The sequence below is a fragment of the Passer domesticus genome, chromosome 33, assembly GCF_036417665.1.
Source record: "Passer domesticus isolate bPasDom1 chromosome 33, bPasDom1.hap1, whole genome shotgun sequence".
NCBI lineage: Eukaryota > Metazoa > Chordata > Aves > Passeriformes > Passeridae > Passer > Passer domesticus.
The window spans coordinates 1,527,780-1,545,442 of NC_087506.1; the positions used below are offsets into that span (position 1 = coordinate 1,527,780).

General features: G+C 50.8%; 1 protein-coding gene and 1 long non-coding RNA gene across 3 annotated transcripts; one reads left to right on the plus strand and one right to left on the minus strand.

Annotated features, from left to right (window-relative positions):
- Positions 1-6,066: 6,066 nt before the first annotated feature.
- On the plus strand, positions 6,067-8,756 carry LOC135288461 (uncharacterized). The gene is made up of 4 exons (XM_064401851.1): positions 6,067-6,079; positions 6,347-6,411; positions 6,517-7,163; positions 8,399-8,756. The coding sequence occupies exons 1-4, from the start codon at positions 6,067-6,069 to the stop codon at positions 8,424-8,426; spliced, it is 753 nt and encodes a 250-aa protein (XP_064257921.1). The 3' UTR covers positions 8,427-8,756.
- Positions 8,757-9,752: 996 nt separating this feature from the next.
- Positions 9,753-17,427, minus strand: LOC135288578 (uncharacterized). 2 transcript variants are annotated; one of them, XR_010351636.1, is made up of 3 exons: positions 17,280-17,427; positions 16,990-17,167; positions 9,753-10,344 (listed from the first exon to the last, which is right to left on the minus strand). It is a non-coding gene; the product is annotated as an uncharacterized LOC135288578 (long non-coding RNA). The 2 variants fall into 2 exon arrangements; XR_010351635.1 differs by lacking the exon at positions 9,753-10,344 and adding an exon at positions 16,491-16,672.
- Positions 17,428-17,663: the final 236 nt, after the last annotated feature.

Below are 17,663 nucleotides of genomic sequence, written 5' to 3' on the forward strand. Positions count from 1 at the left end.
AAGCACCCAAATTCCAAACTGGAAGGAACATTGATGTTCCAAAACAAATACTGTACCAGCCTAATATAGAATGGCTAGTGGCAGAAGTCAAAAATGCATCTCACAGAGCCTTATGGACACTCAAACTGGTATCAAAGAAGTTACCAAAATCATCACTAAAATAGAGAAAGATAGAGAACATCATGAGTCAGATGTCTTCTTGTGATGGACAAATCTGCAATCACCAACAGCTTCTCAGATTTTTAGCTTCCTCAGCAAACCAGTTCTAATTTTTAAAAAAATTAACCCTCCTCTAAACCATCATGAACCTATGGATGTGGTAGAAAATTAAAAGAGCAGCATAACAGCACATATGTCCTGTGGACTGTGGAGGGAATCTTGCAAAAGAATTTGCATCAGGATAAAGAGAATGGGAGGATGAAACAAGGCCTTTGTTTGACACAAGCACAAGCAATTCACATAAGCAAACAAGTACTTAGCACAGACACAGGGAAGTACTTAGCACCAGTTAGCATAAGAAAAACCTGGCGGGCCTAACTTGACAGGAGAGGGACTTGAAAAAAGCTTTAGACACATTCTAGCAGAAGAAGGAAGGGCAAGTAGGCAATGAGCCCTGTGCAGGGAAGCCATGAGGAAGTGCTGCTGCTTTAGGGCATGGAGACCGCTCTGGCCAGCGCCTGGACATCAGCTTCAAGTACAGGAATCTGACAGAATGTATTTCTAACCCCCTGCCTATGCAATCACCTCAGCAGGGTAAAGATGGATGGTATTTTTGATGCAATTCCTACATCAACCCACTGAAATTTATACATGGCAGAGAAGCATTTTGGTGGGGTGCAGACCCCTGCCCTCCCGTCAGCTCAAGAAAAGGGCTTTTGGTGGACAGTGCATTTGTCTGCAGATTTCTTTGAATTAGGGAGACCCCTCGGGACTGCTGTATCCTGAGGGAACACCATGGGCCCTGACCTGTGCCTCAGCTTCCAGGACCGCTCTTGACCAGCATCCTGACGTGGATGCAGGACAGCTGCCAGGCACTGCTGGGACCCAGCGGGACAGGACCGGCTGTCTCGTGCCCACGTAGCCCCCCTCACACAGCCAGGGCCACCCCAAACCCAGACAAAGGCTCACGTGTCAGCAGAGAGGAGCAAGGAGCACTGGGCTCCTCTCAGGGGATCTCAGCGTGGTGCTCCAGTGGGAGGGGCAGGCAGGCCACCCACCTTCAGAGCATCCCCTGCATCAACAGGGTGTGCATTTTGTCCTTTTCATCCCTCCACACCAGAACCAGGCCTGACATCTCCTCCTCTGCAGTTTTTCCACTTAGGACGTCATCTCACACTTGGCCAGCGCATCAGATGAGGCCGCAATGGCTTCTGATACCACCTCCATGCCAACCACATCTCCACTGTGTGCTGTTCCTCTTTCACAGGTTGACTTCCCATCAACTGACCAATCCATTGTTTCTCTCAAGGGTCACATTCCCACCAGTTCAACCATAAGGTTTCCTTCACTGTCTGTTCTTCATTGTCTTGCTGACGTGCACAGCAGCAGATCAAATGTGGCAGGGCCTTAGACACGATGTGGCTCCTGACACACAGGCTCCTTGTGCCACTGCTGGCCTTCCGTGTGCTCAGCAGGATCTGTACCTGCACAGGATTGTGGAACTGCACCTTCAGCACAGGGACCGTGCCAGCCTGAGCTGCCCTCGTTCCTCTGGTTCTGTGCACAAAACACGGCGTGGCAGAGAACGGCAGCAGGGGCCTGTGTGTCCCAGGGCCCCGGATTTGTTCTGCTGCAGCTCCACAGGGATGCAGGCAAAGTGAAGAAGCCAAACTGTTGATTAATGGAAGACGAAGCAAAGGGTTGAGCTGGGAGGGGGAAAAGGGGAAGGGCAGGATCTGAGGACTGGAGGGAAAGAGCCGTGAACAGGGAGGGAGAATGGAGGGAAAAAGAAGGGATGGGCAGAGTCTGAGGGCTGGAGGGAGGGAGCTATCTATAAGCAAGGAGAGGGCTGAAGCCATGCAAGTTTCCCACAGGTTCAGCTGTGCCAATCATCAGCGGTGCCTGGAGCTCCAGCTGGTCTCTTCTGGTCTCAAGGCAGTCTCATCTTCCATGGCATTTGCAGGTCTTCTACAAACTCTGGTTCTTCTGTGCCAGTTCTGCAGCTCTCCCACTGACTATCTGTTGAACTAACATGTATGCCTGGGAAGGGCTGTCATCTCTCCTCAGGGCTTGAAGGGCTGGAACGGAGAGGAACAGAGCCATGGTCAGAGCCCGGATCGGTGGGAATCCTAGGAGACCGTCCTGCCAGGGCCATCCCACCCAGCTCTGGCCATGGCCACAAGAGAGAGGGTGTCAACTGGATCAGCTGTCCACGAATCCACACTCCCACATCCCTGCAATGTCTCTGTGCTCTGCCCATGCCACCCCTCATCCACACAGAGAGCGAGCCTGCCGCAGCCAGGACAGGGATGGCAGCTCCCTGCCCAGGCACTGCAGCTCTCCCTGCCAGCCCCGCTGTCAGCCCGCTGCCCTCATTCACTCTCAGTGAGGAGCTGGAGCTCTCCTGGCTGCCCCCTCAGGTGCCGCCCGGCCACCCCTGTGAACACAGAGCCTGTCAGGGCGGCAGCGGCACAGCTCCCTGCCAGCGGCGCTGCCAGCGCTGCGGCCACACGCCCTGCTGGCCCGGCAGGGCTCAGCCCGGGCCCTTGCCGCACGCTGCCGCCCAAGGGCACGGCTGCCAGAGGGCGGCAGCAGCGCCCGGGCCAGGCGGGGCTCCACGGCGCCGGGCCCGGATGGCGCTGCCGGGGCAGCGGGCGGGGCTGGGGCCGAGCTGCGGCGGGCCGGGGAGGGAGCCCGGCCTCGGGGCTCACCCATGAACCTGAGGGCCGCCTCTCGCAGGGGCTCCTGGGGGCTCTCCAGGTAGCGCAGGGCCCGGCGCAGCTGCTCGGCCGCTCGGCTCGTGTCCTCTGCCAGCTGCAGAGAGCGGCAGCAGGGAAGGCTCGGCGCGGGCTCAGCCCCTGTGGCGGGCGCTCCCTGCGCCCAGCCCCGGCCTCCCCTGCCCGCACAGCCCTGAGGCGCGGCCAGCAGCCGCTGGCGCCGGGCTCCGCAGGGGGCAGAGGGCCGGCTGCTGCCCGGGGAGCCGCGGGGCCGCCCCGCAGCACTGGGGCTCCATTGGGAGTCTCATTCCAGAATGAATTTGTGGTAGACTGAAGCCCCTCACTCCCCATGTCGAATAAATTAAATTCCTGCCCCATAGGCCTTATACTACGCAGTACTGTTTGCTTTGATTAATTTCTGGGCATCATTACGCAATGGATTTCAGTAGCATCATCCCAGGAAAGCTTTTGGTCCAGCCCTGCATCCCTATTTCAGACTGTACAGAAATTTTGTGGACTTGTTCCCACTCTACCTGGAATCTTCCAGCACTGCAGATGTTCAGCTATTACAGCCCTACATGGGAGAGACATTAATTCATCCAGGAAATGTTTCCAAGGGCTTTGTGGGCAATCCTTGCTTGGTTTCGGTAGTGAAATTTATATCCTGGCAATGTTGGAACTCATTGACTTTTTCAGCATGTGTTTGCTGATGTTTGCATCTGGAAATGGAGAAGAGATTGTTGGAAGCTTGATGTATTGCGATGCCTGAACTTCCCTGTTTGTGGCTCCCCAGTGCCGTGCTTAGCAGGCACCCAGTTGTGTTTGGACATGAGCTACCACTGTCAGACACGCAGCAGCTGGAGCATTGAACATCAAAGACTGAGCTGACGTTTTTCCCAGAACACAAGGAAACATGGCAGTGCCTCTGTATAATCTGACTGTCCTGTGAAATTCAGCAGCTGGTGGTGTTCAGGTGCTGCTGCTGCTGTTATAGATACACAGTACAATACTGGCCTTTTCAAATGTTGAAATGGATTCTATATGTGTGGTGTTAAAAGAACTTTGCTATAAAGATCTTGTTTTCATTTCTGTTGTTAACTAAAACTTAGAAACAGCTGATGTAGTATGCTTGTGTTAAAATGCCTGCTTGCATGGGATACCATCCCATGAACATGTGATGGGGACACCTGCTGCAGATATGTCAACTATCAGCACTCACGGTCTGAAGAAAATGTGGACCAAAACCTGTCACCGTTGAGTCAGGAACCGAAGTGAAGTGACACATTAACTCTCTTCAGCAGGTTAATGCTGAGTTTATTAGAAAGCCATTCCTTTTTATACACTGTTCCGATACAGGTGGACCTGACTGGTCATTTAATCAACACCCCGTCACCACTGGCTAATTAAGAAGATGCCCTTTGGTAAACATCTTATGAGAAAACAACTGTTCAAAACACCAGCCGCAAGATTGTTTTCATTCTTTCTCTCAGCCTTTTCAAAACTCCCCAGAACAATTCCTGGGAATGTTTATGTGGCCTTCTCACTGACCAGGCTGTCAGTATCCACAAAAGCCCGTAAATGGAGGTGATGATAAGAAAGGACTAAAAGCACAAACAAGGAATACACATGCTCTAAAAAGGCAGACATGAGGAGGAGCCATGCTAAACAGTTCTTGAAACATGGAAACTGGTTTGGAGAAAAGTTCAACATGCATAATTGTTTGTGAATATGTAACAGGCAGATGCAATAGAAATGGTATACAAAGAGTGTTTTCAAAATAGCTGGGATAGTCTAGGCTGAATGGCAAAAGGCATCCAGTCAAAAATATTTGCTTTATTCTCTCCTATTGTACTTTATTACATTTTCTAATTTTTTTACAGGAGAGTGAACCTTGTTTTTCACACTGCAATCCCTTCTATGAAAAAAATCATGACTAACAGCCTCTGCCTTCTCCCAGACACCAAGTGTTGCAGCAGTGCTCCAGGTGCTGCTGCCAACAGCCCCTGCAGGGAGGAGCACAGCTCCCAGTGCACGTGGGCTTTGGCTCCCTGTGGCACAGAAGCCCCCGGGGGCACAGGTCTCTGGGGCAGGAGAGGGGCAGCAGCGCTGCCAGGGCTCGGGGGGTGGCAGCTCTGCTTGGGCGGGGACTCTGCCACACCTGCTGATGGCAGCGCTGCCCGGGCCCCAGGGCTCAGAGCAGCATTGGTGCCCTGGCCCACACGTTCCCGGTGCCTGTCACAGCCGCGGGTTTAGGATGGCCAGCAGCCAGGACGTGTCCCAAGGAGGCCGTGCCAGCTTCCGTGGAAGGCCCCGTGCCCTTGCCAGCGCGGCTGCCTCGGCAGCCCTGGGGGCTCCTTCTGCTGCCCTGAGCCCGCAGAGCAGGGCAGCGTTTGCTGATGGGCTGAGCCCTTCCTAAAGATCCTGTCGGGCTGCCTTAGACACTTGGGGCCAGGGATTCCTTCCAACCGGGGCCACTTTGGGTGGGCTGGGGGCGGCCCCAGGGCAGGCGGCAGTGTGTGCAAGGTTCCTTTGTGACACGCTGCAGCACGGTCACAGTGGCATGGAATGGAGGAGTGTGTCCTTTGTGACACGTGGTGACATAGGAGCTGGGGGTGACAAGAACACTCCACAGCACTCGGAGCAGGCGACGGGACAGGACGGGACAGAGCGGTGCTGTGAGGAGCCCCCACACAGCGCACTCGTTCGTGTCCGACCCGGAGCTTTTTCCAGATGCTGTTCCTGCAGCTGGCCTTGCGGCCAGACTGTGGCATTTGGTGACTCGGATCTTTTCCAAGACATCTATCCCTGTGGCCTGTGCACTCCAGGCCAGACCGCGGGATTTGGTGACCTGAATCGTTGTTGAGGAGTCTCCTGTGATTTTGGCAGGAGTCCTCAAGACCAAAGTGCAGGTCTTGCTGCTTGCTGTCCTGCTGCCTTCCTGAGGCTTCTCTCTTGCTGGTGCTTTCAGCAACTGCAAGACTTGTTGACTTGGCAATATCCCGAGGAACCTCTATTTAAGGTGCCCTCTAGGCCAGACTCTGACATGGCAGGCAGATTCCTTGGCTTGTTCAAAGTGCTCAGGGGAAAAAAAAACAAAGGCCCTGGAGCTGCCCCAGCAGAACAGCCTGAAGAGCCGGAGCAGATCCAGACACTGCAGGATGGTGAGTGTCAGAGCTGGGCCACAGGGCGGATGGCTGCAGCCAGTGTGGGCCCATCCCATCCCATCCCATCCCATCCCATCCCATCCCATCCCATCCCATCCCATCCCATCCCATCCCATCCCATCCCATCCCCTGGGGACATGCCCATGGACAGGACAGAAGAGGGCCCAGGCAGACACCCCGCAGTGGCCGTGCTCCATCCCCCTGGGGCATCGCGGGGCTGTCCCTGCCTGGGGAGCGCAGGGCTGGGCTGTGTTCTCCGGCCTCTCCCGCAGCCCCTCAGCTCTGGCTGTGCTCGCTCTTTGCCAGATGCAGCCGTGGAGCGCACACAAGAGCAGCAATCCAGCCCTGGCCGCTTCCACAGAACCCTGAAGGTACCTGCAGCCATCCCATCCATGCGCTGGGCCTGCTGTCCCTGCTCAGCCGAGCACTATGCTTGGAGAATGCCATGCAGCATCTCTGGCTTCCCTGTCCTGCAGATGTTCCGGAAGTTTCTGCGAGTTCAGCGCAGAGAGACCGGGACCAGTGCAGCTGAGGGCCCAGCCGAGCCTGACTCGGGGCTGACCGAGCTCCAGGCAGAGCCTGATGTCAGCCTGGATTCAGCTGAGCACTCACAAGACTCTGACACCATAATGAATGAGGACACAGCAAACGGAGACAAGGCAGTGACTGAGGACGTGGCCATGACAAATGCCAACACTGGAGAGACTGAAGCCACCGCAAATCCTGACACCACGCCCACTCCAACTCTGATCGAGGAATTAATACCAGAGTATTTCAGGGACCCTTGTTTTTCGTCTCAGGAGCAGCTAAGCAGGCTGGGATCAGGCCTGGAGGCCTCCCAGGACTTTGTGCCCCCTCAGGCCGTGATCACTGGGGCCCCTCAGCCTTTGAGGCCAGCACATTGTGGCGGGAAGGGAAGCTGGGGAAGTTGCTCCCTTGAAGAGCGCTCCAAGTTTCCCCCAGGTGTCCTCCAGGTGCCAGCCATTGTAAGGAACATCCACCAGAGGCTGGTGTCCCATGACACTGTGGATGCCAGGCTGAAAATTGACATTGTGAGGCTGGCTGAAGAACATCCTGTTGATGTGGTGCTGACCCTCCTGCGCTGTGCCCCAACGTGTGACAGGTACGGGGCCCACGTGCCTTGAGAGCTCAGGGCTCACCAGCCTTTAGGGCCCGTGGCCCATCACAGCCCGTCCAATGGGCTCTGCCAGACAGGCAGAGAGCTCCAGGACCCTCGGGCCCCTCTCTTTGCCCAGCCTGCTGCCAATGCTCCCTCCCTGCCCCTCAGGGCACCGGGGCTCTGTCACCTGTGCCCCCACAGCTGCACAGGGCATGGTACTGTGACTGAGACACAATTTAAGAGTAACTAAAAGAAAGAGTAATAAGAGTCAGAACAAAACCTTCGGAACACTTCTCCTCCCCCTACAACCTTTTCTTTCCCACTGACAATGTAAAGAGACCAAACCAAAATTTTGAGTCAGTTTACTACCTCTGCAATAGTCTTTTGTCTCTTTGCTTAAGGAGAGAAGTCCCTCTTATTAATGTTATGGAGACTTTTCCATAAGAAAACAGTTCTCTCGTGGCTCTCAATTTCCATGAATAGCAGCCACCCAGGGAAATGTGCAATGCTGAAATCACTCCCATTTTCCACAAGCTTTTCCCACAGCTGGGTTTATGTGGCATGTCAACTTATGGGCTACTGTTTTAAAGATGAGCTGTTCAAAAGCAAAGTTCTTGTTCTCTAAAATCATCTTCATCTCTAGCAAGAGAGATCTTCTGTTCCTGGGGGCACAGGATCTTCATCACTCTTCTCCCTGTCTCTGTTGAAACTTCTCAAAGAATCACAGCTACTTTAACATCTGCTGACTTTAGCATGGAGGTCTTTGCTCAATACCTACCATTTGAACACTTTCATCTCCCCATACCTTCATGCGTTAGAGGGAAAAAAGTATCATTCTCCATATACAGGAGAATTACAAGAGAATTTTGGCCTAAAACTAAAGGCATCTCCTCATCTTTCCCATCTAGGGCTTGACTTCTTCTTCACAGACCTCAGCCAGGCCTTGGCTGGGCCAGCAGTGTTATCTCTTTGTCGGCCAGAAGGGAAAAGAGGAAGTTCCCCGAGTTTCTTTTGTTTTTAAGATGTGTTTTTCACAGAGGCTTTTGTGTACAGCTTTCCAGATTATCAATTCCCAAAGGCAGCCATTGATTGGTTTCCTAGCAGACACGGAGGAAGCTGCCAGCAGCTTCTCCCAAAACATGATGTCTGGGGTGCACAAAGCAGCACACCTTGGCAGGAGGGTCTCCTAGGATTCATGCAGATGTGGGTGCTGACTGTGGCTCTCTTCTTTGTTCCAGCCATTTCAGTCCCAAGGAAAGACACTAGTCTGTCCCACTGAAACCTGAATATTCACGCCCGGTTTGCCAGAAGAGCTGAAGAATTAGGTCCATCTTCAGGATGCGGTGAACCAGTGTCCCAAGAACAGCAGCAGGAGACACTGAACAGGACACCATCTCCCATTGCCGCTGGAGCTCCAGGCACAGCTGATGATTGGTACAGCTGAGCCTGTGGGAAGCTCGCATGGCTTCTGGCCTTTCCCTGCCTGTAGATACCTCCCTCCCTCCAGCCCTCAGACACTGCCCATTCCCTCTTCCCCTCCCATATCACCCCTTGTTTTTGGATTTCATTAATAAACGGTTTGGCTTCTTCACTTTGCCTGCATCCCTGTGGAGCTGAAGCGCCGCAAATCCGGGCCCTGGGACACACAGGCCCCTGCTGCCATTCTCTGCCACGCCGTGTTTTGTGCACATGAACGAGGGCAGGTCAGGCTGGCACGGTCCCTGTGCTGAAGCTGCAGTTCCACAACCCTGTGCAGTTACAGATCTTGCTGAGCACACGGAAGGCCAGCAGTGGCACAAGGAGCCTGTGAGTCAGGAGTGAAGTCGTGTCTAAGGCCCTGCCACATTTGATCCGCTGTTGTGCACGTCAGCAAGACAAGAACAGACAGTGAAGGAAACCTTCTGGATGAACTGGTGGGAATGTGACCCTTAGGAGACAATGGATTGGTCAATTGATGGGAAGTTAACCTGTGAAAGAGGAACAGCACCCAATGGAGCTGTGTTTGGCATGGAGGTGGCATCAGAAGCCATTGCAGCCTCTTCTCACGTGCTGACCAAGCATGAGATGACGTTATAACAGGAAAAACTCCACTCCAGAGGAGGAGATGTCAGGCCTGGTTGTGGGGTGGAGGGATGAGAGGGACAACATGCATGTCCTTCTGATGGGGGGGATGCCCTGAATGTGCGTGGCCTGCCTGCCCCTCCCAGTGAAGCATCATGCTGCATCTCCTGCTCAGTGGCTTTTCACCATTCCAGGGTTTGGTACATATTCTTTGTAAGAGCAGCTGATCAAACAAAACTGGATTTCCAATCACAAGTACAATTAAGTCTTTCTGCATAGGAATCCTCCAGAACCTGTGCCACCCCTGATTTTAGAAGAGCCAATCTGAGGATGCTCTGAACCCAGCTGAGAGGGATTCCATGGCAGGCATCCATGGAGAGCACAGGGGCTGGGAATGCTGGAAGTTTTCAAGAATAGCATCCTGAAAGCACGGCAGGGCTCCATCCATGCACAGCATCATCAGGAAGAGGGCAGAACTGATGGAGAAGGAAGACTCGCTCACCATATGATGATCGACAAGTCTCGCCTTTATTCCCGAATCGCCAATTATTATACACCTTTTAATTAGCTCATGCATAGTGCAAATCCCAGCTCACCATTGGCTAATTAGTTATCAGCTATCTATGTGCTGTTTTGGTATAACTACTTACTACTTTCCCAGGCTGTTTGGCTTTACCACCTGTGTCTGTGCATTTCTTCATCCGTGGGCCAAGGACACAGTTTAATTGGAATGGCAACTCCCCTCATTCTCTATCTCAGTCAAATTAATCTCACAGTGACCTTTAGCTCGGAGCTAGCTTGTTACAAAGCTCCCAACATTTCCCCCGTTTTCTTTTTGGGCCAGAAGTGTTGTTTTCCAAGCCCTTCCCATCATATGACTCACTATTCTTTGTACGCAATTAAGCAAGCATGGTAATACAAGCATTAGCAATACTATTACACCTAATATCCCTATAGCATACATTGCTGCTCTGTTCTGCAATACTGCATGATTTACACTTTGTACATCTTGAGACAGCATGTCCAATATCTGTCTGTCTTCTTTGCTTGTTGAATGGTCAACGTTTCTCTTGCTCTTGATAGAGTTACACATTCTTCATTGAAATCCATCTGGACTTTGCACCTGTTAAAACACAAACAAATCCCACGTCCCTGCAGGACTGAAGAATCTTCTCAAAATCCTGGAGGTGAAGAATGGGTCCTGGTTTCATTTTGCAATGTTACATAGAGAAATGTTAAGATAAGAGTAATTAGGAATCAATTTAGATAATACACACAACAACATATACAAGATCAGAAAATTACTAAACACTACAACACTGAACTTTTATCCCAGAGTCTGCGACAGCTGATAAACCTTAAAATGACAGAGAATTGGAGAAATCATGTCCGGATTCATGTTTCCCCCAACTCCTTCTGAAAATAGCTCAGCTATCATAGATGGTCAAATCGCCAAGTCAAACGGACATGAATACTATTTGATGCAGAAAACATCTGGGTTGATTGTCAGTCACTCCATCCAAATAGAGCTAGAGCTTAGCCAGAGCCCAAAATCTAACTGGTGAGTGTCACTTAACACATTTTTTTAAACAGGACTTTTTAAAAACAACTGTTATAAACAAGAAACCTTAGGGTTACAAACTAATCAAACTATCAAACAATTGAATCTTTCTGAAGTTTCTGTCAAGACAGAGATTTTCCAAACACAGCAAACTTCTTGAATTCTCTGCTGGAGTATTCCTGTAATAATAATTAAAAGAATCACAAAACTGGCAATTTGGATAAAAACTTTCAGAAACATCTAAATAGTTAGGAAATAAAAGACAGAATCTTGAAGAGACCCGTGTCTTGCAGGTGATCACACAAAAAAAATAGAAAAACACATGAAAGCTGGCTGTAAATACTACAACAATACCTTAATAATAATTCTTATCACAAAAATCAGAGAATTCACATAATGTAATCAACTTATCAACAGCAAGTGTTCAAGGAAGTTAAGACAACCCCTTTTCTAAGCATTCATGTAATATTAACAACAATCACTATCTATCAGCATTACTTATAAAAACTAAAAATAACAAAGGTTATAAACTTAATATAAATAATTCTTAAAACTTTGAATCATTGGGGAATCGACTGATGACCCCATAACAGGGTCTGATTGACCTTTTCCAAATGCTCTGTCTTCCAAGACACCTTGGGTAATTGAATCTTTACTAATACTTTCATCTTTACATGACATTTTGTTTCCCTGGGAATAATTTTTTACAATAAAAGCAGTTCCTCTGGCATTTTGTTACACTGAGATTTCTTACTGATTGACAACAATCATTAACTGAAGGATAACAGGCTGGTAAAGCTGGACAGTTTGCATAGATATTTAAAAACAAAACTGAGAAAGATGACAGATAATTTTAAACACAAATAATTTCACTTAAAATAAGGACAGTACAAAAACAATTAGCACATTTACATCCATTTATCTAATGCCATCTCTTAATGAATAGAAGAAAGCAAAGACCATAAAGACTATAGTATACAGAAATATTACAGTTTAAATCTTCTCACATGTAGTCCAAACAGAAACTAGGAAGTTTACTTAGACTCTGCCCCCCTAAAAGGTTGCTCCCGCCTCAGGCAAGGGAAAGGCAATGAAGTCATCAAACTTAAAGCTATCAAACCCAAATACTCAATCACTTTTAGAAAAGCAAACACATTTACAAAAAAACCTGGTAAACTAACTGTAAAGCCTGTGGAACAGTTGGGTGAAATGCCCCGTATAACATCTGCTGCATGATGAAGCACTGTGTGAATTTGCAGAAGTTTTCCATCCTGATCTTGAAGAAAATTCCTGACCTTTCTCAGACACTTGTTTGAATTGCTGCGATGGGCTGGCTGCTGTGGTTGCCAGGCAGCTGTGACAGGGCGGTGCCCTGAAGAATGTCTGCCCACGCCCGTCCCCGCCTGCTTGGGCACAGCTTCAGCCTGTGCCACCTCGGGGGTGCGGAAAGGAACGCCCTCGCCCGGACCCGCGCAGCCGTGATCTCCTTTGGGCTCCGCTCTGCCTGGATTTCCGCTCGGGCTGGTTCCCCCTGGCTCTGCGCCAACACCCGCCGCCTGCGGGAGCATGTCCCACACCGCTGGTGCTTTTGTGCGGTTGCAAAAAGTGAAAAAGCCCTCCCAGCTCCAGCTTTCGGGTTTCGCGTTACTGGTGCGCATCCGCCGCTGCTACCACCGGCACTGCGCTTGACGCTGCCGCGTATTCGGCCCCCGCGTCTCGCCTTGGCTGGCCCGGCCCCGGCTGGCACTTCCCTCACGATCTGTGCTCTTTCCCTACGGACAGCTGCCGTGCGAGTTTTTGTCACCGTGCGTGTCACTGCACCCATGGTGCGCGTAACCGCCGCCAGCACCGAGCATGCCGCCGCCACCATACGCGTTCTCGCCGCCGCGTCCGCCCCGGGCTCTCCCACGGCCCCTGTCGCTTTCCTGGTCCCGAACTTACGCCACTCTGTTAATTCATGTACTATATAAGGATTTTGAGAAACTCCTTGTGCATACTTGTAAGCTAACAACTGTGGGAGCTCTTTCTGCAAGTCTATGTCCTTAATCTGCTGCTTTTTTAAAAAGCAAGTAAATAAATCATATGCTGCTTGCCTTTCCATTTCTAATCAGCGCTGTTGCAAGGCTTTCAGACTCCGGCAGCACGTAGGCTGGGACTATCTATATAGCTCCCAGGGCCGCGAACTCGCAGTGGATCGTTTGCCGTCCCCCCCCTTGCTTCAGAGGGACCCGCTCCTACTTCCCGATCCGTGGCAGCCGTGTCCGTCCGTAGTCGTCTTACGGGTTCACGTCGGGGTCAGCCATTTGATGGAGAAGGAAGACTCGTTCACCAGATGATGATCTACAAGTCTCGTCTTTATTCCCGAATCACCAATTATTATACAACCTTTAATTAGCTCATGCATAGTGCAAAATCCCAGCTCACCATTGGCTAATTAGTTATCAGCTATCTACGTGCTGTTTTGGTGTAACTATCACTACTTTTCCCAAGCTGTTTTGCTTTACCACCTGTTTCTGTGCATTTCTTCATCTGTGGGCCAAGGACACAGTTTAATTGGAATGGCAACTCCCCTCATTCTCTATCTCGGTCAAATTAATCTCACTGTGACCTTTAGCTCAGAGCTAGGTTGTTACAAAGCTCCCAACAACTATTGATATTGCTAATGCATTTTTCTCCACTCCGCTGGCAGCAGAATGCAGGCCACAGTTTGCCTTCACCTGGAGAAGCTCCAAAACATCTGCACTATATTGATGACATCATTGTATGGGGGAAGACAGCAGCAGAAGTGTTTGAGAAAGGAGAGAAAATCATCCAGATTCTCCTGAAAGCTGGCTTTGCCATCAAGAAGAGCAAAGTCAAGGGACCTGCTCAAGAGATCCAGTTTCTGGGAGTGAAGTGGCAAGACGGACGATGTCAGATTCCCACTGATGTCATCAACAAGATCACAGCAATGTCTCCACCATCCAACAAGAAGGAAACACAAGCTTTCCTAGGCACCATTGGTTTTTGGAGAATGCACATTCCGGAGTACAGTCAGTTTGTGAGCCCTCTCTATCTAGTCACCCGTAAGAAGAACATTTTCCGCTGAAGCCCTGAGCAGCAACAAGCCTTCGTCCAGATTAAGCAGGAGATCGCTCACGCGGTAGCCCTTAGCCCAGTCAGGACAAAACCAGATGTGAAAAATATGCTCTACTCTGCAGCCGGGAACCATGGTTTGTCCTGGAGCCTGTGGCAGAAGGTGCCTGGGGAGACTCGAGGCCAACCACTAAGATTTTGGAGTGGAAGCTACAGAGGGTCTGAAGCCAACTATACTCCAACAAAAAAAGAATTTTTAGCAGCCTATGAAGGAGTCCAAGCTGCCTCAAAAGTAATAAGCACTGAAGCACAACTCCTCCTGGCACCCCGACTACCAGTACTGGGGTGGATGTTCAAAGCAAAGGTTCCCTCTACCCACCATGCCACCAGTGCTACATGGAGTAAGTGGATTGCTCTCATAACACAGCGCGCCCGTATTGGAAAGCTGAATTGCCCTGGGATTCTGGAAATAATTACAAACTGGCCAGAAGGTGAAAACTTCACTCTCACTGATGAAGAGGAACAAGAAGTGACACGTGCTGAAGAAGCTCCTCCATATAACCAACTGCCAGCAGAAGAAACACAATATGCTCTTTTTACTGATGGTTCCTGTCGCATGGTAGGAATGAATCGGAAGTGGAAAGCAGCCGTATGGAGCCCCACACGACAGGTTGCAGAGGCCACTGAAGGAGAAGGTGGATCAAGCCAACTTGCTGACCTCAAAGCTGTTCAACTGGCCCTGGACATTGCTGAAAGAGAGAGGTGGCCAAAGCTCTACCTCTACACTGATTCATGGATGGCAGCCAACGCTCTGTGGGGATGGCTGGAGAGGTGGAAAGAGGCTAATTGGCAGCGTAGAGGAAAACCAGTTTGGGCTGTTGAAGAGTGGAAAGACATCGCTACCAGGGTAGGGAGGCTACCTGTGAAGGTCCGCCATGTAGATGCCCATGTCCCCAAGAGTAGAGCCAATGAGGAGCACCAAAACAATGAGCAGGTAGACCAGGCTGCAAAGATAGGGGTGTCCAAGATAGACCTAGACTGGGAGCACAAGGGAGAGTTATTCCTAGCTCGAGGGGCCCATGATGCCTCAGGTCATCAGGGCTGAGAGATGCCACCTATAAGTGGGCACGAGACTGAGGGGTGGATTTAACCATGGACAGTATTTCTCAAGTTATCCATGACTGTGAGACGTGTGCTGCCATCAAACAGGCCAAGAGGGTGAAGCCCCTATGGTATGGTGGGCGGTGGTCCAAGTACAAGTATGGGGAGGCCTGGCAGATTGACTACATCACACTGCCCCAGACACGCCAAGGCAAGCGCTACGTGCTCACAATGGTAGAAGCCACCACAGGGTGGTTGGAGACCTACCCTGTGCCTCATGCTACTGCCCAGAACACCATCCTGTGCCTGGAAAAGCAAGTCCTGTGGAGACATGGTACCCCTGAGAGGATTGAGTCAGACAATGGGACTCATTTCAAGAACAGCCTTATCAGCACCTGGACCAGAGAATATGGCATTGAGTGCGTGTACCGTATCCCCTACCATGCACCAGCTTCGGGCAAAGTGGAAAGGTACAATGGGCTGCTAAAAAGCACCTTAAAAGCCTTAGGTGGGGGATCTTTCAAAAATTGGGAGCAGCATCTGGCAAAGACCACCTGGTTAGTTAATACCCGAGGCTCTACTAACCGAGTGGGCCCTGCCCAATCTGAGCCTTTGCACAGTATAGATGGAAACAAAGTCCCAGTGGTACATGTCAGTGGTTTGTTAGGGAAGACAGTTTGGATCAATCCTGCCTCGAGTACAGACAAACCCATTCGCGGGGTTGTTTTTGCTCAGGGACCAGGTTGCACATGGTGGATAATGCAAAAAGATGGAAGAACACAATGTGTACCTCAGGGAGATCTGGTTGTTGGGTGAGAACCATGTATAAATATCACTGTTTGCTGAATGTTGCCACCATTGTCTGTCTATAGCTGTATATTAGATGTATAATGTATGTGTTTGTAGACTTCAAATATATATTAGTTTTAGTAGTAAGCCGACGATATGGGGATAAGGGGTGGAATGTCCTGGGTTGACTATATGACGCTTTAATCCCCAATCGTCTTGTTCTCTTTATACTGAAGAATAATTTTTACACCTTTAAGACTCTCTTCCAAACAATGAAGAGGGCAGGGAAGAAGCGCACAGCTTGTTTTCAGACTGCTCTCAGTCCTCCACATTCCTGCTCCTGGACTGTGTTGTCTGCGGATGGACAGACAGCCGGACAGAGCTCCTTTTTTCCCTTTTTCTTGCTTTTAGTTAGTTTTAGCTAGCTGAGGCAAAGAAGTTCTCCGGATTGTGATTTTTTCCTTTTTTCTTGGACCTGTTCAAGCCTGCTCTGCACTGAACACCCAGAAGAGCACCGGCAGCTCCACCTGTGGCCCCCTGGCCGGGCCTGGGCAGCAGCATTTCCAGCACCAGAGAGACTGATCAGAGACTGAGTGAGCCGAGCTGCAACCCGGGGAGGGGACTGTTCTGAGTTTGCTTTCCTTGGATCAGTGAGAAGTTTTATTGCTTAATATTGTTTGGTTTCTATTTTTTAATAAACAGGTTTCTTTCCATTTTTCTGCAAGGAGATATTTTCTCCCGAACTGGTTGGAGGGGGGAGGGGCAATTGAATCTGCTTTTGTAGAGAAGCCCCTTTGGGGGTTATCTCCCAAACTTGCCCTAAACCAGGACAAATACAGTTAGTGGCGCCCAACGCGTGGCTTGAGAAAATGGAAAAAAACCTTTTATTGATTGCAGGTGTCCCTGTCTGTGATGTCCACTGTTCCTGGAAGAAAAGCAAGTGCCACGGTCACTCCAGTCAGGCACAGAGGGTTCTTGCATGTGCCCCCAGGCTGGCAGACACTGGCACAGCAGCAGGACTCTGCTACCAGAACTGAGCCTGGCTGGGTCTGGGATGGAGCTTGTGTGGAGCAAAGCAGGCACAGGACAGGCTGTGGATGGCCACCAGAATCCAGTGCCCTGGGTACAATGTCCCTGAGCAGGGAGCACCCAGCCCAGCCCCAGCCTGGCAGCAGGAGACCCACTCTGCCTGTCCTGCTGCTGGCATTGGTCTTCAGCCCAAGATCACGACCTCTTCCTCACCTTTTCAATCAATGTCCATGTCCTCAATGGACTCTTCCATATCAACATCCATCTCCTCTTCCTCATCCACATCCACGTCCATCTCTTCCTCTCCAGAGTCTTCTCCGTCAATTTCCATCTCCTCATCCATATCAATCTTTGTATCCACCTCCATCTCCTCCTCTCCGTCTGGGACAGCCTGCAGAGGTAGCAAAACCTCAGAGTGGGCTCCCTGTCCCACTCCATCCCCACAGAGCTCCAGCCCACCTGGGCAGGTGGGGGGTGTCCACCTCCATGGAATGGCACCATACCTTCCTCAGGACAAAGGGGAGCATCCTGCAGGGCTGGATGATGAAATCCAGGCACTCAGGAGCTGTCAGGAATGATCGGGGTATCGGGGGGATAAGAGGAGTGAAAGGCGAGGGCAGGAGCAAGGTGCAGAGCGTGTCAACACAGCGGCCAACGGTTGTGTTGTGCCCTTTGCTGGGCGCTGGACGTTCCAGCTGGAGCATGGGCTGTGACATCACGGTTCCCAGGCTCCATCTGAAGTGGACAGTGGAGACCATGGAATGATGGAGTCCCTGAACGGTTGGGCTTGGAAGGGAGCCTGAAGAACAAAATCTTGTTCCAAGCTGAGCAATCTTCCCCCAGAGCAGGCTGCTCAGAGCCCTGTTCCCAAGGATGGGGCATGCACA